A 26,078-nucleotide genomic window follows, 5' to 3' on the forward strand; every position below is an offset into this window, starting at 1 on the left:
TTAAGAATTTCAGCAACAGCAGAGCATTAAACCAAGCCCCAAACCCCAGTGTGCAGCTGCTCAGGTGGCATTCCCACAATGCCCACTCCAAAGGCAGGAGACGGGTGGAGAGGAACGAGGGAGACAAGAAGGGGTGTCAGGAAGCAGAAGGGAAGGACACTTGCTAGGCACCGTTTGGTGCTTTATTAATGTCCATCTCACTTAACACTCAGACCACCCTGGCACTTGGTTGAGCCTCAGTTTCCTCCTCTATAAAATGCATTTCACCCAAAATAATTTGCCCAAGGTCACGATTAGTAGGTGGTAGGTGTCTGACTGTAAGCCCGGGCCTGTGGGGCTGCAAGCCTGTCTCTGCCTATTCTGGGGTGAGGGAGGGAGGGAACCAGGAGGCTGTGACAGGGAAATGGGAGGTGGAGGTGGTCTGGGCCTGAGCAGCTGGGCTCCATAGCTGTGGAGCTATGGTGGCCAGAGTCGGGTACTGGGGAGCAGGGGAGTGGAACCAGAGGTGAGTCTGGCCCTACCAAACTGCCTATCCATTCTGCCCCTAAAGGAAGTAGGAAATGGAAGGAAGCTCCCAGGACGGGGATCCAGAAGATTGGTGTCGGGCCTGGGATTTGGGTTTTTAATTCATGAGCCATGAGGCAGCTTATCTGTAAGAGCATTAAGGGTAAAAGTCAATGATTTGGGAAGTCATTGAATTAGGGCACCTTGGTGGCGACTCTCAGCGTCCCAGCATATCAGCTAGAATGCCTGACTTGGAGTGACAATGACTTGGAGGGTGGCTGAGTCAGGGGGTCAGATGCATGCTGATGAGTTAGCCTCTCCATCTTGCAGAATCAATAACTGAATATTGGTGAGTAAGGCCCCACCAGTTGTAGTAGCACCCCTGGTGTCAGGCAGAAACCAACAAACAGCCAAATCCCTGCAGCCCCGCCCAGACTATCCACCAGTGGGGGAGCCGATTAACCATTAACCCCCACCCCTCCCTGGCAGAGCCTCCACCCCTTCTGGGAGGCTAGGCCCAGACTCCGGGAGATCCTCCCAGAGGACAGTTTGAAAGGCAGGAAGGCAGAGAGTGCACCTGGGAGGAGGCAGGGGGAGGGCGAAGGGCGGGGGCCGGCTCGGCCTGGAGCCTTCCGGGTGGGCATCCTGGGCAGGGCAAGTGACTGAGGAGTGGAGGGGGAGGATGCGCCTCTCCAAAACCCTGGTCGACATGGACATGGCCGACTACAGTGCTGCGCTGGACCCAGCCTACACCACCCTGGAATTTGAGAATGTGCAGGTGTTGACGATGGGCAATGGTAGGTGGAGGCACGTGTGCCCAGGAATGCCAGTTGGGGGCAGGTATGCCCAGGTGTGGGAGCAGGTCTCCGGCACCCAGTTTTGGGTTGGGAGGAGAATGATAGACGATGGCCAGGTTGGTCTGATAGGCCAGTACCGGCGTTGCCAGGTAAAGGAAATGTGCCCAGGCACAGTGACCAGAGGCATTCTGGGCCACGGGAGGCCTGCAAGAGCATATCCCCAGCAAAAGTAGCCCCAGGAATCCCTGTCAGGCCCTTCCAGTCCCTCGTACCTCAAAGCCATCCTGCTCAGCGCGTCACTGGGAGCAGGGACGTGACGGTGAGCTCCTTCTTCCCGTTCATCTCTAGTAATTGGGTCCAACATGGCCCCTTCCTGAATCCCGTGGGCCTAGGTCCAGGGAGATGGAAAGGCACGTCCAGTCCCTGGAGATGGTAGATGGAGGCACCCTGTGTTTCAGGGTGTCTTTGAGACTTGCCTGGGGTGAATGCCCCACTTAGAGAAAATGGAGTTCTCAGGGAAGTTTTGCTAAATGAGACACCAGTTAGGAGAGAGAGAGAGAGAGAAAGAGAGAGAGAGAGAGAGAGTGTGTGTGTGTGTGTGTGTGTGTGTGTGTGTGATCATGGCCTCTTCTTGGTGTGGTGCGCATGCATGAGCTCCCCTGTAGTGGGTGGGAGGTGATATACTGGGTTGGCAACTGTGTGCCCACAGAAACCATTTGCATCTTTGTGCACATTTGTCTGTGTGCACCTGTTCTGTGTCCATTTTCATTTGTGTTTGTACATTGAGTGGGTTTGTGTTGGTTGGTGTTTCTAGAGGTGCCTGTGTTTGTCTTATGTACGGAAGTGGCGGTGAGTGTGTACATGTGTCTGTGGATGTTTGCACACATGTACCATGGATGTGGATTTGTTTGTGTGCCCTATGTTTCCTGCATGGGCATTCTGACTCGTGTCCTGTGTGTACCTGCTTGTGTGTATGTGCACATCCTTGCCCTGGGGGCCGGTGCTGTTCGGTGGGCACGATTATGCAGACATGATGTGCAGGATTTTGATGTTGCCATTCACCAAATGAGATTCTCATCAGCAACATGCCCATTTGTCTTTGAGCAGATCTTATTGCTTGTATGTGTCTCTCCAGGTTTATAATCACCGAGAGCCATGGGGGGGGGGGGGGATGTTCTCCTTCACAAGGAGGTTGGGGGAAGAAAGGGACTTGAAAGCCAGGAAGTTTCTGGAGAGAAAGGTCCCTAACTGGTGGCAATTCAGCCTCGGTGGAGAAGTGGGTGGCAGCCAGCCGAGGCCAGCCTGCCACCTGCCTTCCTGCCCCGGCTCTGTGGCTTCAGCGCAGGCCTCTAAGGCTTGTGGTCAGTTTGGCTCAGCTGGAAAAAGGTGACTGCTCAGCCTGTGGTCAGTGGGCACTGTCCATAGTCAGTCTCATCAACTGCTCACCTGTCTCTGCCATCCACTTACTGTATGACCTGCATGTCACCCCTCCTCTCCTGGTCTCTTCTACAAAATGGGCGTAATCACCCCAAGTCTGCTTGCTGGCCAGCTTTTAGGAGTATCCAAGGGTCACAGGAGGAACTGAGGGACAAACATGCAGGAAATGGTAAACTAAGGAGCTGCTGCCCTAGGTGGGTGCCATGTGACCCCACAAGGACAATGTGTGCTGTCACACTCCTGGCCACAACCCAGCCCCAAGGTGCTCCCTGGGGTTGGTGCCATCTACCTTGCACAGCGCATGCCTCCAGCTCCCGGGAATCCTGTGCTCCCGAGGCAGAGCCAAGCCCCTTGATTGGGTGACCTGAAGACAGGCAGCCTCCTGCCCTGGAGCCAGAAAGATTAGGGCTCAAATTCTGGCATAGATTCTTTCGTGTTGCAACCTCAGTTTCTTCATCTGTAAAATGGGAATAAATAATAGCACCCACCCCAGGGCTTACCAGAGGATGAAATAAGATAAGGTACTTAATATCTTAGCACTGGTAACTGGTCCTGGCCCCACCTGAGTCCTCTCAGGAACTCTGAACGCCTATAAGAAAGGTTTACATTCTTTACTGGAGTTTGAAGTGGTCTGAGAGTTGGGGTTATGTTTGGCATATATCCTGGGCTGGCAGCTCAAAGGCTCCAAGGATAGCTCCCCCGTCTGTCCCCATCTCAGATTCAGAACCAAAAGCAACAGGGGCTCCTTGCTGCAGAGACCCCAGTAGACACCCCAACAAGGGCAGCAATGGCCAGAATCACCCAGCACCCCTGGGCCATATATTTGGCTCCTCTACTTCCCAGCAGTATGATGACCCTGGGCAAGCCACTTGTCCTCTCTGGGCCTTGGTGTTCTCACTTGGAGAATGGGGCTGACTCCAGGGATGAGATGACATACCTGGCAACACCCAGCCCATCCTGCCCAGGATGTGGGCACCCCTTCCCCCAGCCGCCTCCTGAATGGCCAGAAATTGTAGGGTCAGCTCTTCCCAGGGGTCTGGGGAGGCGAGGCTGAGGGAGAAAGGGCACCAGCACGGCTTAACAATTACCCCCATCTCCAGGAATAATTCACCAAGTGGAGGGGGCCGCACTCTTGGGCACCCTCGGGAGACTAGGAGATGTTCAGCCAGGTGACGGCAGGATGAAATCAGCGGAGTCTGCTCGCACATGGAGGCGGGAAGTCTTGCGCTCTGAGAGTTTTCTTCTGCAGAAACGTTCTTTCGCAAATGCTGATATCATGCTTATTCTGTGACAAACACTTGACTGAATCACCACAACACACAACAGCCCTAGGGCATTTTCCTCCTATTTTACAAGTGAGGAAAGGAAGGTGAGAAGTTAATTAATTCAGCCAAGGTCACAGGGCTACCAATAAGAGGTGGGCAAGCTGGGATTCTCACTGGGCAAAGGGCTCCAGACTCTGTGGTCTGACCGCAGCGCCATGCCCCTCTCCAGTGCTTAACTGGCTGTTCCCCAGGAATTCCAGGCCGGCCTCAGGGTTCTATGGGAACAGTGTGTCACGACTGTGTGTGCTGTGCACATGCGTGCATTCTTCAGGGGGGATGGGACACAGTGTTTATCATCTTCCGAGAGGTTTATCATCTATCCTTGGTGGAAGATTTGCTTATAAAAAGAGGGTTTGGCTACTGAATTTTTAAAAAATAATTGAAAACCACTAGAACAGTAGAACCGCCCTGTTTACATTTAGGGAAACTGAGGCCCCGGGGAAATTGAAGCAAGGAAACAAACGTGCCCAAGGTCACAGGTGAATTAGTGGCAGCATCAGTACTAGCACCAGAGACCCCCAGCATCCAAACCAAGATCTTTGTCAACTGCTTCTTTTACCCCTCCTCACCTTTATGTAGATGCAGTAGCTTTTGCCTCTGGGACAAGAGGTATTTGAGGGGTGCACATTTCCTTGTCATGACCCTCCCAGGAGGGCAAATGAGCCACAGTCCTTGGTGCATGTCTTCTCATTTCCCAGGAGGCTTGTCAGGGCCCCTGGGCACTAAGCTGAGACCCTCCCAGCCGTGGTCACTCAGTAAGAAATAAATGGCAAGACCTGGTTCTGGGCAGACACTGCAATATTTGTCCCTTCCACAGCCCTCTGTGCCCAGTCAATCAGGGTCTATAAGGCCTGGAAGCATCCTAGGGTGTGGCCAAGTTTTCATTACTTCCCAGAGAAAGCTGGGCTAGCAGTCTCCATCATGAGGGGAGCAGACTCTCACAAACAACTCTGTGAAGTCACTGTCACAATGATACCTAAGTTAGAGATGCCAAACAGGGGTTCCAAAAGGCCAAGGGGCTTGCCCAAGGTCACTGAGGGAGTGGGGACAGCATGGCATTCTGGCTGAGGCTGCAGCCCTGGGGAGCTCCCCACAACATTCATACTGGTTTGTAAATTTAAACCTCCAGAAAAACAGGGCCTCCAGGAGGTGACTTTCTGCGCTTCTGAGTCCTCCTCTTTTTTCTTCTCGTGCAGACACATCCCCATCAGAAGGTGCTAACCTCAACGCGACCAACAACCTCGGTGTCAGTGCCCTGTGCGCCATCTGTGGAGATCGGGCCACAGGCAAACACTACGGCGCCTCAAGCTGTGATGGCTGCAAGGGCTTCTTCCGAAGGAGCGTGAGAAAGAACCACATGTACTCCTGCAGGTGCGGAGCCCCGCTCGCTTGCTCGGGGCCTTGATTGCTCCAGCTGGGAAATAGGCACACTTGGGCCAATGTTCCCCAGAGTCTGTCATCTCCCTACTAGGCCCCAGGGGCATCTGCCCTTCTAGGTCTTCAAGCCTCCTTTGGTTTCCTAGGCCTGGTGGCTCCAGATGGGAACAGCCATCCTAGGAAACTCATTCACGGATCAGAAAGCTATCGGCTGCCCTTTATTGAGCCCTTACTATATGCAGGAACCATACTAAGTCCACTCACCCACTGTTATTTTCCCCACTTAGCAATTAAGGACCCATGAGGCTTAGGATCAAGCCTCTGAGGATGGGGCCCAAACCCCAAGCCGGTGCTTTTTCTAGGGCAGAAAGGAGATTGGCCCCAGGCCTTTCCACCTGCCCCAAGGGCTTCCTAAAGCCTTGGAGATCCCTCCTTTAAAAGGATCTGCCATTCTGCGTGACAGCAATAATAAAATAATAGCCATCGGTTAGGAGCATGTGCCATGTATGGATACTGTGCCAGGCTCCATCCGTGTATTATCTTCCCCCGGTCAACGCCCCTCTGAGGTGGTTACTATTATTATTCCTATTTTATAGAGGAGGAAGCTGTGGTGTGGAGAGGGCTTGGAATTTGTTCAAGGTCACCCAGCTCAAATCAATGGCAGAGCCCAGGTTGATACTCAGGGCCCCACCCATAGCCACTATGGGGCACTGCCTCTACTTCTGTCTCTGGCTTATGTGGACCGCGTATTGACCGTTAGTTATAACCAGGAGCCTGCTCTGGCCTCTGAGCTCTTATACTAGTAGGATGTGGTGGAAATAGTGGTGCTTTGATACTCAAGGGACTAGGGTTCCCAACCTGGCTCTACCCCAGGCTGAGTGATCCAGGTCTATCTATGGGTTGCCTCTCTGAGCCTCAGTTTCCCTACATTTAATAAGATAGGGTTGGACTCCATTGAGCTTTTCTTTATGGTTAACATGAGAACCTCTGGGATGAAGGGTTTATTGCAGCAAAGAGGTTGGGGATCAACCAGATGGCCAGGGTTCTAGTTCAGTCTTGGGGGCGGGAGGGCTGTCCCTTTTCCATCCAACCATCCAAAGCCCTCCCCAGATTTAGTCGGCAGTGCGTGGTGGACAAAGACAAGAGGAACCAGTGCCGCTACTGCAGGCTCAAGAAGTGCTTCCGGGCTGGCATGAAGAAGGAAGGTGAGCTTCGGCCCTCCCCCTGCCACCACTGCCCCACCCGCACCACAGCTCCCCACATCATTTACAACTGGGGATACAACTTTATGACTCAGGAACAGGCCCCAGGGTGACTAACTAATGGCTGAGAGAAGGAAGGGCCTAGAAATCTGACCATAGGGAGGGGCTGGGCTTGGTCTTGAGAACGATTCAAAAAGATAAGCTCCCACTGTGTCTATGCAGGTTCCCAGCCACCACCACCCCTGCCTGCCTTCTCCACCACAAGGCAGCCAAGTCTGGTGTTTTTTCTTTACTATTTCAAACATTAAGAAAGGTCTAGACTAGAGAATGATATTGCAAATGTCCATGTACTACCCAGACTCAGCAAATATGAGGGGGGTGGGGAGTTCTGCTCCTGAACTTCCTGTCCCAGGGACAAGTGCCCAGTTCCTTAGTTGTCATGCTTGAGTATCAGGTGAGTCCAAGTTTTCCCATCCTAGGGAATGGGAGCAGGACACTGGACTTGTCCTGGGGAGTGGAGAAGGGGAAGACGCAGTGCATTGATTGAGGTCTCTCCAGGCCTCCTGATACCAGCAGACACCAATCATTGGGCTGGGTTTTTCCATGATGGATAATTCCTTTTGTTCTTATGACAACTGTGTGTGGTGGCACTATTATTATAGATGAAGGAACGGAGGCCAGAATGGCTCAGCAACTTGCCAGAGGCCCCAGAGCTGGTCAATGCAGAATGTGGGGTTTGAATCCAGAGCTTTGAATGCAAGTTCAGTGCTGTTTGGACGACACCTCCATGTTGCTTGCTTTATGCCCTCCATACCTCAGGAACACTCAACTCAAGCTCAGGAAGCGAAAATTGTTTAACTGCTTCTAAAAATAACTTTCCATTTTCAAATCTCTTCCTCTTTTTCTCCTCTCAACTCACACTTCCCAGCTCTAGGACTAGCCCCCAGGCCTTCACTTCTAGCTCACAGCTAGACCTCTGGCCTAGTCCTGCACACCTCCTACCCCCATCCCACCCCACAGCGGGAACCTGGGACCCAGCCTGCTGAGACTAATGAGGAGAGGAGCTCCGCTGTGGTCACCTCCCCTCCCCATCTTTGCCTCTGAGACCTTGTTTTCTCTGCTCCCTCCCTAGGAATTGTCTTCTGTGACTCATCCTAATAGGGCCTTGGCGTGAGCTCATGAGTCCTGTGGCAAACCTGGGCCTGCTCACCCTGATGAAGGAGTAGCCCCCTCCTGCTCTCAACATCATTCTAGCATCCAGACCTCAGGGGTTCTCAAAGTGGGGAAGGAGCTTTTGCAGAGGGCGGATGCCCCCCACCTCTCCCTGCCTGGTGTTCGGTGGTGTGGAGCCTCTCTCACCCACTCTCACCTCCAAGCTGGGAGCCACTCTGTGGAATGAGAAATGCTGCAGATGGGGGTGTGATATACAGAGGCAGGCAAAAGTAGGTTAATAGTAGTAGTAGTAGTAGTAATAATAATAATAATAATACAATCATAGATAACAATACAAAAATAAACTGTTTTGCGTACTTACAACTGTAAACCTACTTTTGCCCACCCCTGTATGTATGAACAGCTGGTGACAAGAGGAAGATTGAGAACTATAGTCTCAGGACCTAAGAGTCTATGGTTCTAATAGTCAGTGGTTCTATTACCCCACAGTCAAGATTTTAGGTTCAAGAGAATGAATCTCTCGTGTTAAAATCACAGGCCTTGTGACAGGCAGGTGGGAGAAGGTTAGCAGCCTTCCTGGGCTGTATGTGGCCTGGTCCTGCTTTGATCTGCCATTGTATGTGTCTCTTGTTAAGGATTCAGTCATTTTCCCATGTGTCACTTCAGGGAAGTTTCTGCCCCTTCTGGACTCTGTAAGATGAGGGGGTTGGTAGTGGTCCCTCCCAGCTTTGTGAGCCTCACTCACTGGGACTTGTGTGTTTATTTCCCGGTCTTCCCCCTCAGCTGCCAAGGAGGCACGGGCCCACATCCTGGCTCCTAGAAGGGGAGTGGGAGCACCAGGCAATTCTGCCCTTGCTTAGCCTTGAAAAGTGCTTCTTGGCTCAGGGAAGGTGGCATCATGTCAGGAGGATAGGAGAACTGGCTGATGGCAAGTCAGTGTAGGCGAGTAAATGTTGGTACTTGTTTACACACCTGGGTTAAGATTGTGACATGTGCTCGTGTCCCTTGGTTGCTTTGAGAATAGGCCAGGGTAGCAAAGCGTTCAGTCGCCACTGTGGTCAAGCTCTGGGAAGTAAGGATATTACTAGTTCTGTCTAAGTTTTATAGCCTGGTAAAAACTTCCCAAAGCCAAGAGAAATTCTTGGAAGCCACGGGGATCAGAAGAGCTGGGACAAGTTTTCATTTTTCTTTCCTGATGGTCTTAGCAGAATTCAGTCATTTAAACCCAAAAGTAGCCCTGAAGGGTGAATTGTATGGTGATGGATAGTCACTAGACTTTTGAGGAAGCTCACTTTGCAGAGTATACAGATGTCAAAGTATAATGTTGTGTACTTGACATATATTTTTTAAAATGGGCTGCAAACAAAATTTATAGATAAGACAGGTATATATGAGGCTATCAAATCTACTTCTTCATACACTTTACAGATGGGGAAATTGAGGCAAGAGAAGTGACATGATTGACTCAAGGGTGGAGTCAGGACTAGAACTCAGGCTCCCAGAGCTGGGCAGGTACCAAGCTCCCAGGATTGAAACTGGGAGGGACCAGCGTGGGAATCATCTTGGCCCTAGATCCCTGAAAGTTCCTCTTGACCCCAGGGAAGGGCTCTAAATCTCAGAGACCTGTAAGTCTTGGCCAGAGCTTATTCCATGGTGGCCAAAAGTGAGTTCCCTGAGTGGCAAGTTTTTCTGGGGAGAAATCTGGGGACCAGGGGTCCTAACAGCAGGTCAGGAATTCTTTCCTATAACCTGACACTTACTTGGTGGTCCTAGGACAAATGCAGGCTCCTGGAATTGGACACCTAGAACCAGGAAGCAGGGCCAGGGGTGCAGGAGGTGTGTGTTGGTGGTGGGCCCTTTCTTGGAACCTCAGCTCAGGCTCTAGTAGCCCCCATCCAGGGGTTCTCTGAGAAGACAAGCTCATCCTCCTCTCTGCCTCTGCCCAGGTTGGTTAATATTCAATAGGAGTTACATTAGGTCCCCGACCCTGCTAATACTGAGCAAACATTTGGAAAACATCATTCCGTGACTGAGCTCGCGCCGGGCACTGATAAGGCCGGCCTAACCTTGAGGAGCCCAATCCGCAGCTGCTGACAGCAGCCCTTTTATTCAGCCTGCCTCCTCCTGGCGCCCTGGTGGGTGCGGGCAGCCTCTGTGGGAGGGTGTGGGCAGGGCAGGTGGGGCAGGACTAAGGCTGGGGAGTGGTTCTGGGAGCTGGCCCCATGCAGGGTGGTGGGTCTCCAGAGAGATTTTCTTATCTTGGGACTTGTATTTTATCCCCCTGACTCCTGGCTTCATTCCAGCGGTTCTCAACCTGTGGGTTGCGACCCCTGAAAATACATCCTGCATATCAGATATTTACATTACGATTCATAACAGTAGCAACATCACAGTTATGAAGTAGCAACGAAAATGATTTTATGGTTGGGGGTCACCACAACATGAGGAACTGTATTAAAGGGTTGCGGCATTAGGAAGGTTGAGAATCACTGACTGTCTGCCTTTCATTCTCTGATTTCAACAATGTGTGAAATCCAGAGATGACAGCTGAATAGGTGGGATGTCAATGTTCCACTGAGACACGGGGCCTAGGGCAGTGCGGGTGGGGCAGTGAATGAGTTTCCTAGGATGGCTGTTCCCATCTGGAGCCACCAGGCCTAGGAAACCAGAGAAGGCTTGAAGATGTAGTGATGGCAAACCTTTTGAGTTCGGTGTGTCAGTTTTGAAAAACCCGAACTTAACTCTGGTGCCGTGTCACATATAGAAATTTTTTGATATTTGCAACCATAGTAAAACAAAGACTTATATTTTTAATATTTATTTTATATATTTAAATGCCATTTAACAAAGAAAAATAAACCAAAAAAATGAGTTCGCGTGTCACCTCTGACACGCGTGCCATAGGTTCGCCATCAACTGGCCTAGGGTACTCCCAAGAAACAGAGCTTTTTATCATTCACTCAACAAATATTAACTGAGTACCTACTATGTGCCAGGCTCTGTTCTAGTCGCTGGGGCCATAGAAGTGAACAAGAGGGAGTCCTTTCTGGAACTTTTCTTCTCAGAGAGAGACAGAGAGTAAAGAAATGAACATATGATTCTACAATAAGTGCCAAGAGGAAGAAGGAAGCAGGATGCAGGGCAGAGTGTGAGGGGGAATGCCGCTCAGACAAGTGGTGAGAGAGGGTACCTCTGAGAAGGTGACATTTGTACGGGGACAGGGGTGACATGAAGATGCCGCCAAGCTATAGGGGAGAGAATTGCAGGCAGTGGGAACAGCAGCACCAGAGTGTGTCAGAGGAGCAGTGAGGCAAGTCTGGGGGACAGAGTAGTGAAGAGGAGCAGAGAGAAAGGGCCACGGGGAAGAGTTGTGCCTTCACGCCGAGGGAGATGGGAGGCACTGGTCCAAAATGAGCCGCGGAGGGTATGACCTGAGAGGTGCATGGGCTGTAGGGCAAAGCTGGAAGCAAAGGGACCCGTGAGGAGGCCCCGGACTACACCAGGGCCGAGAAGTCAGGGCCCAGACAGAGTGGGAGCCAGGATGGATTCCGTAAGGACCACTCACACATGTGGGGCATGAGTAGAGCTAGAATGTGAGAGAAAGACTCCCAGGTTGGAAGTGGGGGAATAAACTGCCTGTTTCTGAGATGGGAGACAATTTGGGAAGCAAAAGCTGATAGATGGGGCAACTGAGGCCCAGAGGAAGGAAGTGACTTCTACTGGCACACAGAGAGCGAGTGGCAATTCCGAACAGGAACTGGGTCTCCTCCCACTGCGTCCTCCCTCCTTCCAGCTTCAGCCCAGCCTCATTGCACAGGAAGGCTTCTCAGAGTCCAAGGGGCAGGGCCAAGGCAGCAGGTCCATCTTATATCTCTGGCCAGGACTGGCCCAGAAGGGGACACGCAGTGGGGTGCGGGGCCCTGGTGGACACAGGCCCCACATCTCTGAGTTCCTGGGAGAGAGCCCAGCAGTGGGCAGGGGGAGGACAGCGTACCTTTGCTGTCTCTGAGAAGGGTAGCCTGGATCCCTTGCAGCTCCTGCTGATGGATGAGACCTCCAGGGCAGGCGGGGCCTCCCGATCCCCTTGTCCAGGCCTTCTGCCTCAGTGTTCAGGAATCCCTGGGCCATCTCCTGTCACCCAGAGGAATTCATTTTGCTTGTTTTACACACTTTCATCTGGAAAGAAAGGGATCCTTTTGCAAAACAGAGCTTGAAAATCTGTTATCTAGACAGATCCCCTCTTCAGTGCTCAAGACTCACCTTAAGCCCTCTGCCAAGTCATCATTGTCTTGCATGCCTCCAGGGATGGGTGGGTCACTCCTGCAGTCCCCGCACTGTGTTGAGGCAGCTTTGGCATTTAGAAAGTTCTAACAAGCTGGGTTAGAATCTGTCTCCCTTCCTTCCCACAAGTTGATCTGGGCTCTGTCCCCTGGACGCACCCCTCCTACACCCACCTCCAACTGTGCCTCCTTCCCTGCAGGATAGCCCTGCAGAAACTCTGTCAGGGCTAAACTCTCTCCCCTTGCACCTCACCCGTTCCTCATCAGTCATGCCACAGCCCTCCCCTCCTCCGTATCCCTGCCCTCCCTCCTCACTTCTCTCTGCTGTCCTCACAGCCGTCCAAAATGAGCGGGACCGGATCAGCACTCGCAGGTCAAGCTATGAGGACAGCAGTCTGCCCTCCATCAATGCGCTCCTGCAGGCGGAGGTCCTGTCCCAGCAGGTACTGGGGTGACCGCTCCACCCACCTGGGACCCCACACACTGAAGGGGAGTCTCACCTCCACCCCACCCTCCCCAGCCAAGCCCTGGAGCAGCAGCTAGAAGGACCCTCAGATGTCACGGAAGGGAAGCTGAGTCCAGTGTCACACAGCCATTTAGTAGCAAAGACAAAACTGGGACGCAGGCCTGGCATCGGGGGCACTTTCTAGTTCATCCCACTGCCCACATGGTGCAGGCCAAGCAGCTCTCTGCCTTCACTGAGGGCCTGCGATCAGCTTAGCCCCGGGACAACAGAGCAGCGAACAAGTGGACAGAGTAGCAAACTGGGACTCAGTCAGCCTCTGCTGTTGACCTTGGGCCAATCACAGCACCTCTCTGGGCTGTGGTTTCTTCCTCTAGCAGATGAGGATGAGGGTTTTTGCCCTGCTTCTCCCCTAGGGCTGAGGGGTTCCTTGGGATTCTGAGGAGCTGGAGGAAGAGGAGGCAGGGGCAGGCTGCAGGACTTCTTCAGCATCCTTCCTTCTGTCCATTTTCCCTTAAACTTCCTCCGAGCCAAGGCGGCACCCACAGTCCATCTCCCCTTTTCCAGACAGGGACACTACCTGAGGAGGGGCCTCTGCAGGGTTCAGGGCGTGTGGGGCAGCCCAGCCATCCCCAGCATTTTCCTTCATCTCCCCCCCAGATCACCTCCCCTGTCTCTGGGATCAACGGAGACATCCGGGCAAAGAAGATAGCCAGCATTGCCGATGTGTGCGAGTCCATGAAGGAGCAGCTGCTGGTGCTCGTTGAGTGGGCCAAGTACATCCCAGCTTTCTGCGAACTTCCCCTGGACGACCAGGTGCGGGCAGACGTGGACTGTGAGCAGTGGGGGTGCTGGGCAGGAGGGACCTGCTGGCCCACCTGGGATATAGCCTTGGACTGGTCTGAATTTATTTAACAAAACACACATAGTGCTCATGTGTCCTGCAGTTGTTTAAATCACTTTGCAAATGTTAACTCATTTAATCCTTCCAACAACCCTATGAGGTAGTGCTATTATTAGTTCCATCTTACAGGTGAGGAAACTGGGGCACAGAGAGGTTAAGTAACTTGCTCATGGTCACACAGCTTGTATCCAGCAGAGCTGGGATTAGAACCAGGCAGGCAAGCTCCGAAGTCCAGGCTTCTATCCACTGTACCTCTGCAGCAGGGCCCTCTCCCGAGGAGATATTGACAGGGACCCAAGGCCAAGGATCAGGAGATTTGGGCTTGCGCCCTGGTTTTAAGACTAGTTCTCTGTGTGATCTAAAACGGATTACTTCCTGTCTCTGAGTCTCAGTTTTCTTATGTACAAAGTGGGAATTGTAATACCTGCCTCAGAAAGTTGTTGGAAGGATTGAGGACATTACCATTTGAAAAGTATAAATCATGTAATGAGCACCTACACAGTGCCAGGGCCACAGCTGGCCTCCCTAACTGTCAGCTTCTTCCTGTATCCCACCAACATGGTATAGCTCAGCATTTTATTTCCCAAAGTACATTCTTTGACATACCAAAAATGTCCTAGGGGGAACAGGGGACTGTGTGTGTGTGTGTGTGTGTGTGTGTGTGTGTGTGTGTGTGTGGTGGGGATGGATCTGAGGACAGATGAGTTTCTGAGATACCACAAGTGACAGCTCCTGCACCCCTTGGGCCTGTGCAGATATTTTTCCTGTCTGGGAAAGGAGAGCCGGGCTGAGTCACCTTCTCAGCTCTGAGGGAAGCTTGGGGTCGCCAATGGACAGGGCCTAGATGTCCATTGGTGCATTTACTTCTCCGTTTTGCACATTTGCATGAAAGACTGGCAACGCATGCCAGTCTGTTCAAGTTTCTGAGAAGCCCTGCAGGCAAGGCACCTATTGAACTTTGTGGACAGACCCAGGGCTCCTGGAACTCCTCTTACACCCACCCTCTCCTGGAACACCCATTAGTGTCCCGCGATGGGACACGCTGTGCAAACACGGGTTTGGCTGGTCCTGGGCCTCACACTGGGGGCCGGATCAGATGCCCTCTCACACAGATTCCTCCCGCTTTGGGAGGGATGACAGGGCAGGGATCTTGGCAGAGCCCCTGCCTTCTCCCCTGCTCCTCGTGTTCTGGCCCTGGTCCCCTCTGCTGGAGAATCTACATTAATGTTTAATCCCTCCTGTTCCTTCCCAGGGGCTCAGCAGGGCAACGAGATACCCCCAAGCTGAACAATTGTTAACCTCGATTTCCCACCCAAACCTCCCTGGCTAGGGCTCAGAGCATTCTCAGAGAGCAGTGATGGGTGGCCAATAACACGGGACAATCATTAACACCCCCTGCCTGCTCACCCCCAGAACAGCTGCCATGTCAGGGGGCTGGACCCGGGTCATGAGGGTTCCCAGCTCCCCATTCACGGTGTACAGGAGCCCATTTGCTCTAGATGGGGTGGGGGGGGGAAAGGAGACAAACCTGGGAGATGGGGGTCATTGTCTTCCAAAGGGCACCTCAACTCGGTAGACATCGCCTCAGGAACCACTTTCCAGGTTGTTTGCTTCTTGTCTTGTCTAGAATATCAATCCATTGAAACCTGGGCGGCTAGGGTAGCATTGGATAAGGGGACTGAGGCCTAGAGAGGGAAGGTGACTTGTCCCAGGTCACAGAGCAAGGCAGTCACAGAGCTGGGACTTGATGCCAGGTCTTCTCCCTGTCAGTCAGAGCCACTGGTAAGGGACAAGGGCCTGCACAGTGCCCGGTGTGCCATGTAGGATGTGCTCAATAGTAAGCATCCTTGTCCTGGTCATGGCAAGTGTACTCTCACCGCCTGTTTGCCATTTCTCCTATTTTCCTGGCATCCTCACAAGGTTTAACCATAGGGGAACAGACTAGGTAAGGACAGGTGGCTGCCCAGGAGGGGCTGCATCTGGAGAGGAAGTTAACTAGTTTGCTCATTCGTTCATTCACCCATTTCTTCCTTTCTTCATTCAGACAAATATTTATTGAATGTTTACTATGTGCCTTAGAACAATTCCACCTCCTTAGATGGGTCTTTTCTGACCTCCCATCTACTAGTTATTCTTGCCCTATGCTCTTATCTCATACCCTCACCTTCCTACTTCTCTCCCTCCCTCTCTTTCTTCCTTCCTTGCTCTCCTCTTCTTTCTCTCTCCTTCTCACTTTCTCTCTTTCCCTTCCTAGCACCCCCCTTTCCTTCCCTTCCCTTCCCTTCCCTTCCCTTCCCTTCCCTTCCCTTCCCTTCCCTTCCCTTCCCTTCCCTTTCCTTTCCTTCCCTTGCCTTCCCTTCCCTTCCCTTCCCTTCCCTTCCCTTCCCTTCCCTTTCCTTTCCTTTCCTTTCCTTTCCCCATTGTGTCCCCATTGCCTAAAACACGTTTGTCACTTAGTAGGCATGTAACATGTGATGACTGAAAGAATGAACAATCAAGTGAATTCATGAACAAAAGCATTTTCCTTAATAATTTAGCCTGCTAAAACCCTCTGGACGCCCTAACCCAACCTTGCAGATAAGACCCGTGAGGCTACCAGCCTGATACTATTTTTCCGCCCATCTTTGGTTCTCATGCTAGCTCTAAAGCAGATGGTTCTGAAAGGGCAGGCAGTGCTCTCCGGTGAGTTAGACTTGTCTTCTCTGCAGGAAAGGTGTCTGTCAAGCTCATCCACTTCCAAGAACCAGTGTTCATGCCTTTGCCTTAGGTGGGAACCAACATCCACGTCCAAATTCTTGTAACTCACTCTCAGAACCCTAGAATCCTACAATGGCAAGTGGGCAGCTGCCTGGAAATCGGAGCAGTGATTTCCCAAACACAACTGCACATCAGAATCCACTTGGGAGCTTGTTTAACACAGATCCTTGGGCCCATCCCCATACATACAGAATCAGAATCTCTGGAAGCAGGGCCTAAGAATCTGAATTCTTATAAACCACTCTTCATAATCTTTCAGAGCTGGCCCATGAGTAGGAATTGGGGACCCACAGTTTTAGGACTTTCGGGGTGATAGACCCTCTTTAGAGTCTGATGAAAGCCTTTGCACCTCTAATGAAAAAAATATACCCAGATTATTGTCACAGTTTCACCAGGCACATAAACCAGGCCCAGGGGGGAGCAGCAACTTGCCCAAGGACACAGAAATTCAAGGTCAAAGTCAGTGTTTGGTCGCCCTGCTCCTAGTGCGTGTTCTTTCCCCTCCTGCATTCCTGCTGAATCTTCTCCAGGTCCCCAGTTGATCAGTTATGGGAAGAGGGCAGCTGTTTTCTGATGCCTGTTTTATAATTCAGGCAGGTAAAGGCGAGGGAAGCATGAAGCTGACTTGCCCAGTGTCGGTGAGTTGGCGAGAAGCAGCCCTCACAGGTGTGCAGGCACCATATGCTGTCCCTTCTCTCTTCCAGGTGGCCCTGCTCAGAGCCCATGCCGGCGAGCACCTGCTTCTCGGAGCCACCAAGCGCTCTATGGTGTTCAAGGACGTTCTATTACTAGGTGAGGAAGGGGCCTGCTCAGCCAGGGCTCTGTGGAGGGCATGTCCAGTGTGGAACCCACCTGGGCATAGGAGATGTCCATGGCAGCATGCTGGGGCAAGGGAGACCGATCAGAAATAGCCCTGTCCCCTTGGATGCAAGGAAATATGGACCCAAGAAATTAAAGTTCAAACACACTCAAAGCCAGATCCCAGGCCCAGTTTGATGATTTCAAGCAACTCATCCCCTTAATCGGGGCCTTAACTTTCTCATCTGTAAAATGGGCACTCCTCCCATGAGCACCAACTGCATTGCAACTGCAAAGGACAGGGCCTGTTCAAAGCTAGGGGTAAGGGTACACCCAAGGTAGCTTCCCCATCCCCTCTCCTTTCCAACTCATCCAGGTAATGACTACATCATCCCCCGGCATTGCCCGGAGCTGGCAGAGATGAGCCGGGTGTCCATGCGCATCCTGGATGAGCTGGTGCTGCCTTTCCAGGAGCTGCAGATCGATGACAATGAGTATGCTTGCCTCAAAGCCATCATCTTCTTTGATCCAGGTACAGTCCGCACCTCCCACCCACCCCTGATGCTCCAGAACCCTCTGTCAGACTTCTCCTACTGGGTTACATACCCCAAGTTCACAACCTCATCTTTTTAGTACAACAACCTGGAGAGGGTGTTTTTCTTAGCTCCATTTCATAGATAAGGAAAAATCAAAGTTCAAAGGGATGATATGACTTGACAGGGCACACTGAGTCCAGAGGCTTGAGTTTTCTCTTTCCTTTCCCTTCCTCCCTCCTTTGTTCTCTTTCATCTCCTGTCTTCCTTCTTTTCTTTCCTTTTATCTTCTTTTCCTCAAAAGGGGATGGGAAGCTACATTGGGTGTACCCTTACTCCCAGCAAAATAATATGTGCACGTAGTTAAAATGCGAATATTCCTCTCTACTCCACTTTTCCTGCTAAAGCCTACTCCTCAGAACCATTTCTGACTCGTTATCATTTCTTCCGGCCATTACCTCGAGCTCAAAATAAAATGCTAAGCCTGCTCCCTCTTGCTTTATCTTTTTTGGGTCGTATTTTTCCTCCTAGGCTAGCGGAGGGTTTCACTTCTTTTATCACCATTCCTATTCTCCTCCATCCTCTTAATATATTTTTCTGGCTATTTTAGTGTCTCTATTGATCACCTTTATAATGTTTGTTATGTGCTTATGCCTTTATTTCTTGTTCTATCAACTGTGGAGAGTATTTTCTAACCCTTCATGTAGCATGTAGTCCCCCTTATCCATAATTTTGTTTTCTGTGGTTTCAGTTACCTGTGGTCAAATTCCAGGAATAAACAATTCATAAGTTTACAATTACACGGTGTTCTGAGTAGTGTGATGAAATCTTACACCCTCCTGCTCCGTCCCACCTGGGATGTGAATCATCCCCTTTTCCAGCGTATTCACTCTGCATATGCTATCTGTCTATTAGTCACTTGGTAACCAACACGGTTATCAGATCAACTGTCCCAGTATTGCAGTCCTTGTGGTCAAGTCATCCTGTTTTACTAAATAATGCCCCTAAAGTGCAAGAGTAGTGATGCTGGCAATTTGGACATTCCAAAGAGAAGCCGTAGAAGCACTTTCTTTAAGTGAAAAGATGAGTACAGTTTAATAAGATATCGAGATAGAAAGAGAGCACATTCACATAACTTTTATTACAATGTATTGTAATAAGTGTTCAATTTTAGTATTTTATTAGTTATTGGTATTCATCTCTTACTGTGCCTAATTTATCAATTAAACTTCATGATTGGTATGTATGTGTAGGAAAAAATATAGTCTCTAACATGGTATATAAAGGGTTCAGTTCTGTTTGTGGTTTTAGGCATCCACTGGGGACCTTGGACTGTATCTCCTGCAGATAAGTGGGGACTACTGTACTGCATCCCCACCCTTTCCTTCAGCTCTGACTCTCCTCTCCCCATTCCATTTACTGACTTTCCACCTGTATTTGTAGTTTGTAGTTACATCTGTGCAAAGCCTGATTTTACTTTACAATGTCAAGATTCCTGGGCCCCCAAAGGTTTGCTTGCTTCCTTTCCTCCTTACATGTTAGAGAACACCTACTGTGTGCCAGGCACTGTCTTAGGCCCCAACTGCATGAAGATCACTTCTAGTAATAGTAGTAATGAAGAGGGAGATCATCACCATTTGTGGAATGCTCTTTAAGACACTCTTCTAAACACTCTGTGTGGATCATCCCATTTACTACTTGCAACATGGTACCTGTGAGATGGGAATTACTATCTCCATTTTACAGATTAGAAAACTGAGGCACAGGGAAATCAATTAATTTGCCCAAGGTCACACAACCAGGAAATGGCAGAGCTCGGATTTGAACTTCAGACTATTCAGATCTCAAGCCCATGTTCTTACCTACCACATGCTATTTCCCATTTTCTAAAGGGTAAGAGTGCTACCTCTAGTTTCCTTGAGAGTCTGGCCCAGGCTATATCCCCTGCAGCACTCAGCACAGGGATAGACAGAGTAAATGGCTCAGTAAAGTGTGCAGGATTACTGACGCTGAGTCAGGGTCAGTAACCTGGCTTGGAGGGGCAGGTGACCTATAATAGGGCCTGGCATGTAGGTGGTGTTCAATAGAGTTTGTTGACTGAGTAAAAGAATGCACAAACATGGTTAGTGGAGAGCACCCTGGACTGGATGTGTGGGTGAAATTCTCTTTCTGCCACTTACATTAGGAAATAAGTGCATTACCTCCATGAAGTCTGAGATTATCCATTGGACGACTCCTGAGTCCCCTTCTTAAGATTGAGGATCTAGAATTTATCCATTGATTTTTTTTTCATTCATTTATCCTTCTATCCACCTACCTATCCTTTCATCTATTCAACAAATACTGACTGTGCATGGTACTAGGTGGCCGGTTTAAAATGACAAATGATATATATGCCTTCCTGCCCAGAGCTCACATCTAGTGGAAGAGACAATCGCCTCCTGTGCAGTCAGTAGTAATGGAAGAGCCACAGAAATTTGGGAACAGGATGGACACATAATGCGGACTTGGGGAGGGTAGAATGGAGAAGGCTTCTTGGTGGAGGTGAAACCTAAGATGACACAGGCAAGGGAGCAGAGAAGTGGAGATACAGCTCTAAGGCAGCAGAAGCAGTGTGTGCTAAGATCTGGACAGTGGGAACTCAACTGGGAGTCAGGAGCCCCAAGTGCACATCCTGGATTGCCAACACTGGATGTGTGACCTGGGCCAAGTCCTTTCCCTGCTCTGTGCCTCAGTTTCTCCATGTGTAATGAGGAAGTTGCTAAGTGCCCTCTTGGGTATGTTCCCGAAGTCCCATCCTCCATCCCTCACTCCTCTCTCCCAGTTCTGCATCTTAGGAAATGTGACAGAAACACTTTTCTGCCTGAGTCCAGGAAGCTACAATTTTCATTAGTGCGCTCTGCTTCTTGCGGACCCTGAATCCTCATCCCAGCACTGCTGAGGATTCCCTGTGTGACCTTGAGCCCCCCTATGAGGGCCCCATGAGTCAGGGGAAGTCTGGGTCCTGACTCCCCAGATGCTCTAACTGGGCCCCACTGCCCTCCCTTGCCCACCCCCTCCTGTTGCAGATGCTAAAGGTTTGAGTGACCCGGGTAAGATCAAGAGGCTGCGGTCCCAGGTGCAGGTGAGCCTGGAGGACTACATCAACGACCGCCAGTATGACTCACGTGGCCGCTTCGGCGAGCTGCTGCTGCTGCTGCCCACCCTGCAGAGCATCACCTGGCAGATGATTGAGCAGATCCAGTTCATCAAGCTCTTCGGCATGGCCAAGATCGACAACCTGCTGCAGGAGATGCTGCTGGGAGGTCCGTGCCCAGCCCCGGAGGGGCAGAGAGGTGGGCGGGGGCAGGGGTCTCTCCAAGAGAAGGGCCTCTTTTGACAGATTGGCCAAGGGAGACTTCTCTAAAGTGGTGACTTTTGTGTTTAGACCAGAGGGGTGAAAGGAAATAGAGTATTCAAAAGTCAAGAGAAAAACATTCTAGACCAGTGGTTCTCAACCTTCCTAATGCCGCGACCCTTTAATACAGTTCCTCATGTTGTGGTGACCCCCAACCATAAAATTATTTTCGTTGCTACTTCATAACTGTAATTTTGCTACTGTTATGAATCATAATGTAAATATCTGATATGCAGGATGTATTTTCATTGTTACAAATTGAACATAATTAAAGCATAGTGATTAATCACAGAAACAATATGTAATTATATATGTGTTTTCCGATGGTCTTAGGCGACCCCTGTGAAAGGGTCGTTCGACCCCCAAGGGGGTCGCGACCCACAGGTTGAGAACCGATGTTCTAGACAGACGTAATTAATACAGAAGTCCTAAAGCAGGAGAGGGTAGTGTGTTCGAGGAGGAGGATAGGTGGTGAGCTGGGGGAGTTGTATGAGATGAAGATGGCGAGCTGGCAGAAACTAAATGATAAGTATATGGTTTTATAGGCCATGGTCAGAAATTTTTATTTTATTCTCATGCAACTATTATAAGAAGATTGAACATCAGACTAGTGTTTTAAACCAACTACTCTGATTGTTGAGTAGAAAGTGGATTTAGGGAGGGGAAGGTGCAAAACGGAGACAGGAGACCCCTGAGAATGTTATTGTCTCCAATCAGGGAAAAGACAGTAGAGGCTGGGACTAAAGCATGACTGGAAATTTAGCAGCAGAGAAAAACGTGATCGTCTATTTGGAGGAAGAACCTGCAGGACTTGCTGATTGGTCAGATGTGGGGAGAGAGGGAGGAGGAGAGTCCAGGGTAAAACCTCTGTTTTTGCTTTGAGTAACAGGAATGCTGGTGGAGCAATTTGCTAATATGGGAAGATTGAGAGAGAACAGTTTGAGGCTGGGCATGGTGGTGATGGTGAGGGATCCATTTTGAACTTGAGTTAAGCTTGAGATGACTGTTAGACATCCAAGTTGAATTATCATGGAGGCAGTTGGATATCTGAGTCTGTTGCTAAAATACAATCCCAAAGCTCAGGATGAAAGGCAACTCTATGGTATTCCAGCAATTAGATGCCATGGGAGGAGGTTGGAGGAAGAGGAGACAGGGGGTTAAGAGCAAAACCAGGGAAGTTCCAGAATCCAAGAGAAGAGCATGTTTTAAGGAGGACAGGGCATTTAATGGTGTTAAGTTCACAGGAGAGGGATGGAGGTGTCCATTGGATTGGCACAATGGAGGCTCTTGGCGATTGTGCAAAGAGCAGTATAGTGTCAGAGGACCGTGGGAAAGGAAACCAGACTGGGAAATGTGACAGAGTGAGTGGGAAAATGAAGTGGAAGTAACAAGAGTAGACAACTCTTTGAAAATGTTTTACTCTGAAGGGAAGCTATGAGGGAGTTGGCGATGAATGCAAGGGAGGGAGGGATTATAATGCTGGGCTATGGAATCTTGGCTGGACTAGAATAGAAATAAAGATGGGGTGATAGTGAAAAGTGGGGATCAGTGAGTTGCAGCCTCAATAGGGTTGAAGAGTTTTTGCAGTGATGGTACTAGATGAAGTGAGCTGGAAGGATAGGAGGCAGGATCTAAGCAAGGAAGCTCGGACTCATTGTAATGCTCACAGACAGGAGAAGTGGTTATTCCTAAAGATGGGTTACAGATCAATTAATTACTATGGGCATTGCAAGAAAGGAGAAGTTTACTTCCTACTGGAGTGGAGAGAACCAGGAGAGGCTTCCCTTAGGAGGAAATATCTGAACTGGAATTTGGACGTGTGGACATGGGGGGGAGGGGGAAGGCATCTCTAGTGGAGCCAGTTCATGAGCAAAAGCAGAGAGATTGGAAATTACAGGGAAGTACAAAGAAACACATAGATGCTCTACTAAATAGGTCAGCTTGGCTGAAAGGTGAGTTGGGACCAAATTGTTGAAGGACTTCCGTGCCAAAGAATTTCAAAAGCCATTGATTAAATTCATTATATTAATATGCAATCAATACTCATGATAATATTTAAATTATCTCAATGCTTCCTTACATGCTTCTGTTTCTTTTAAATCACGTTTGTTCTCTTGGTTAGCTGGGTCCTCTTAATACCCTCATAAAGTCCATGGATGGGAATGGTAAACCCCAGTTTACTAGCCCAGGAATAGGAACCCAATAGGCATCATCCATAATGGATGGGCAGGTTGATTGGCCACACCTGAGGGAGATGGTGTCTCAAGGCCCAGGGTCCTTATCCCAAACTCTTCATCTTCACTGAGTCTTCCCTCTACCTGCAGGATCCTCCAGTGATGCAACCCATGCCCATCATCCCCTGCACCCTCACTTGATGCAGGAACACATGGGCACCAACGTCATTGTTGCCAACACGATGCCTACTCACCTCAGCAACGGACAGATGTGTGAGTGGCCCCGACCCAGGGGGCAGGCAGGTGGGCAACTTGGGTTCTATTCAGGAAGGGGTGAGGTTGGGGCCTAAGAGGGAGCCAGGGTAGGGATGAGGGATAAGATTGTGTATTTGTTAAGGCTGCTATTCAGCAAGGTGATTGATAACCTCTACTGAATGAAGCTGTCCTTGGGATGGGGTAATCCACTAGATGAGCTTGCCCGTTGGGTGAGGATATCCATTAGGGTGAAAATTCCATTAGGTGCATTTGGTAAAATTGTTCATTAAATAAGGTTTCTCAATTGGTTAAGGCTATCCATTAGACAACTGAGTGAGATTATTTATTAGGTTGCGATGTCTGTTGAACTAGACTCTCCTCTGAGGTAAAATCTCTCAAGAGTGAGTTTGTCATTGGCAAAGTTCTTCAAAGAGTGAGATTTTCATTGGGATGAGGCAGTCCACTAAAATGAGATTTCATTTAATTGAGAGTGTTCTTTGGGAAAGTTGTCCATTGACTAAAATTAGCCAAGTGGGTCATGATTTTTATGTTTTTGTTGATTTCAGAGAGAGGAAGGGAGAGGGAGAGATAGAAACATCAATGATGAGAGAGAATTATGCCCCTTACTGGGGACTGAGCCCGCAACCCGGGTGTGTGCCCTGACAGAGAATCGAACCATGACCTCCAGGTTCATAGGTTGGTACTCAATCATTGAGCCATACCGGCTAGACTCAGAGTTACTTTCTGAACCTGTTATGGGGGTGAGGACAATTACTTTCTGTTACTCATCTACCTATATATCAGAGACTCTTTTTTAAGCCAGTTAGGGTTTCATCAATTGTTGCTCCTTTTCTCCAAGAATGGGTATTCCTGTCACATGTCCCAGTGTCCTTGGGGAAAGTCAGACTTGGGCCCTGCTTTGGGAGAAGCAGCTCATGTCTCCATACCAAACAGTGGAGGAGATGGAGGTTAGTAGGAACTGGGTGTGACCTGGTCCAGCCATAGCCTTCCAGACCTCATAGAACATGAGACTGGGGTCTGGGATCAGAAGATTTGAGCCAGAAGAGACTTTAGAGATTATCTGGTTTCTTTCTCTCACTTTATAGAAGAGGAAACTGAGCCCCAGAGAGGGGGGAGAACGTTTCTAGGGCTCTGCTTTTACTCCCCAAAGGGCTCGGATTCTGAACAGCCTGTCTGTCTCTCTGTCCCTCCAGCCACCCCTGAGACTCCACAGCCCTCACCACCAGGTGGCTCAGGGTCTGAGCCCTACAAACTCCTGCCAGGAGCCATCACCACAATTGTCAAGCCCCCCTCTGCCATCCCCCAGCTGACTATCACGAAGCAAGAAGTCATCTAGCAAGTCGCCAGGGGTCAGGGGCTCTGCTGGCCCTCCAGTCCCCTCTGAGAGCCCCTGGTAGTCACTTGGTCACAGGGCTGGAAGCTGTGACAGTAGGGCCAGTCCCAAAGCAGTAGTGAAAAGGGCAAAGGGCCCAAGAACTTGGGCTGTGGGCCACGACACATTGCACCCCTCCTCTGCTCTGGACGATGGGGCCTTGACTTGGGGAGATCCCAGCTGGAGAATCCTCTGCTGCCTTGGACAACGTTTCTCTTGCCGAAGCCACTGCCTTCCCTTCATCCATATCTACCCCCAGCTGCTTCACCTGCTGCCTAGAGATGATGTGGGACCTCGCTCAAGCCCAGCTCTCTTCCCCTCAGGCCGGTACTGCTCCCTGAGTGCTGTCATCGTGTCCAGGCCCTTTTTCTCTCTTTGCTCCCCAACTCTGAGGGATGAGTGTCAAGATTCTGTCATTCCAGGAGTGGGCCAGTTGGGGGAGGGGGCAGGGGAAGGTCTGGGTTTGAGACTTGCTCTGGGGAGCATCACTCAGGGTACATTCTGGAGCCATTAAACCCCAGGATGAAACAGCCCGTGCCTCCATCCATGCAGAATATTGGTGACTTTGGGGAATTCTGAAAAATGCCACTTGCCCATGGCAATTAAAGCTGGGACCAGACCTGGGACCAGAGCTGTGCATTGTAGGAGGATGAATAGTTAGACAGGTTATCTGCCCCCCAGCCAGGGCTGACCCTTCTGAATAGACCGGGCAGTGCCCCAGTGCCTCCCAATTCCATCATTAGTGATTGTTTCTTTTGGCAAAAGAGGCATAAAGGGTATTTGGACAGTATGTCCAAGAGAAATCTCTGCCTCTCCAGTGCTATGAGGATTGGCCTTCCCCACTCCAGCAAGCCAAATCCCCAATCCCAGGAGAGTGTTCCCTGTTCTGAGCTCTCCAGCCTTCCTTAGCCACATCTCATTTCAATTCCCCAGAAATCCCAGCCAGGGGGCTCAGGCTGGTGTGGGGTGAGGTAGGGAAGCTAGAGTCATTCTGCTCATCATGGTCATTCCTACTGTTTGCTCTTCCACCCCCCAATGTCATGGGAGGCAAGCTGAGGTAAGAATTTCCCATGGGGTGGAGTGGGGCAACAGTGGCTTTTAATGGTAGCAATTATTTGGGGCAGGGGGCAGTCCTCTGCCCAAGTCAACTCTTTTTGGAGGAGAAATCCATTCCACTTTTAGAATTTTTATTGCAATTATAGGAAACAAAATAAAGACAAGTTTACTTTCCTGATTCTAAACTGAGAACACCACATTGGAATTTTTGTCTACCTGAGTTGTAGTCCTAAAACAAAATCTGATGGACTAA

At 50.2% G+C, this 26,078-nt stretch overlaps 1 protein-coding gene across 4 annotated transcripts; it reads left to right on the forward strand.

The window, feature by feature from the left end:
• Positions 1–1,078: 1,078 nt before the first annotated feature.
• Positions 1,079–25,156, forward strand: HNF4A (hepatocyte nuclear factor 4 alpha). 4 transcript variants are annotated; one of them, XM_036322936.1, is made up of 10 exons: positions 1,079–1,301; positions 5,260–5,434; positions 6,551–6,645; positions 12,432–12,538; positions 13,219–13,374; positions 16,924–17,011; positions 17,394–17,549; positions 20,619–20,885; positions 23,272–23,424; positions 24,591–25,156. In XM_036322936.1, exons 1-10 carry the CDS (start codon positions 1,187–1,189, stop codon positions 24,731–24,733), a joined length of 1,455 nt encoding a protein of 484 aa, XP_036178829.1. In that variant the 5' UTR covers positions 1,079–1,186; the 3' UTR covers positions 24,734–25,156. The 4 variants fall into 4 exon arrangements, with proteins under 4 accessions (XP_036178829.1, XP_036178831.1, XP_036178830.1 ...); XM_036322938.1 differs by having other exon boundaries at positions 23,272–23,394; XM_036322937.1 differs by having other exon boundaries at positions 1,081–1,301; positions 20,619–20,855.
• Positions 25,157–26,078: the final 922 nt, after the last annotated feature.

The sequence above is a fragment of the Myotis myotis genome, unplaced genomic scaffold (genome assembly GCF_014108235.1).
Source record: "Myotis myotis isolate mMyoMyo1 unplaced genomic scaffold, mMyoMyo1.p scaffold_m19_p_9, whole genome shotgun sequence".
Lineage (NCBI taxonomy): Eukaryota > Metazoa > Chordata > Mammalia > Chiroptera > Vespertilionidae > Myotis > Myotis myotis.

What these genes read in the sequence shown, in the direction of transcription:
- HNF4A (XM_036322936.1), top strand. Translation starts at nt 1,187, where the DNA reads ATGCGCCTCTCCAAAACCCTGGTCGACATGGACATGGCCGACTACAGT. An exon ending in CGGAGGTCCTGTCCCAGCAG is followed by an intron (nt 12,539 to 13,218) that starts GTACTGGGGTGA and finishes TCTCCCCCCCAG; the next exon opens with ATCACCTCCCCTGTCTCTGG. An exon ending in AACTTCCCCTGGACGACCAG is followed by an intron (nt 13,375 to 16,923) that starts GTGCGGGCAGAC and finishes TCTCTCTTCCAG; the next exon opens with GTGGCCCTGCTCAGAGCCCA.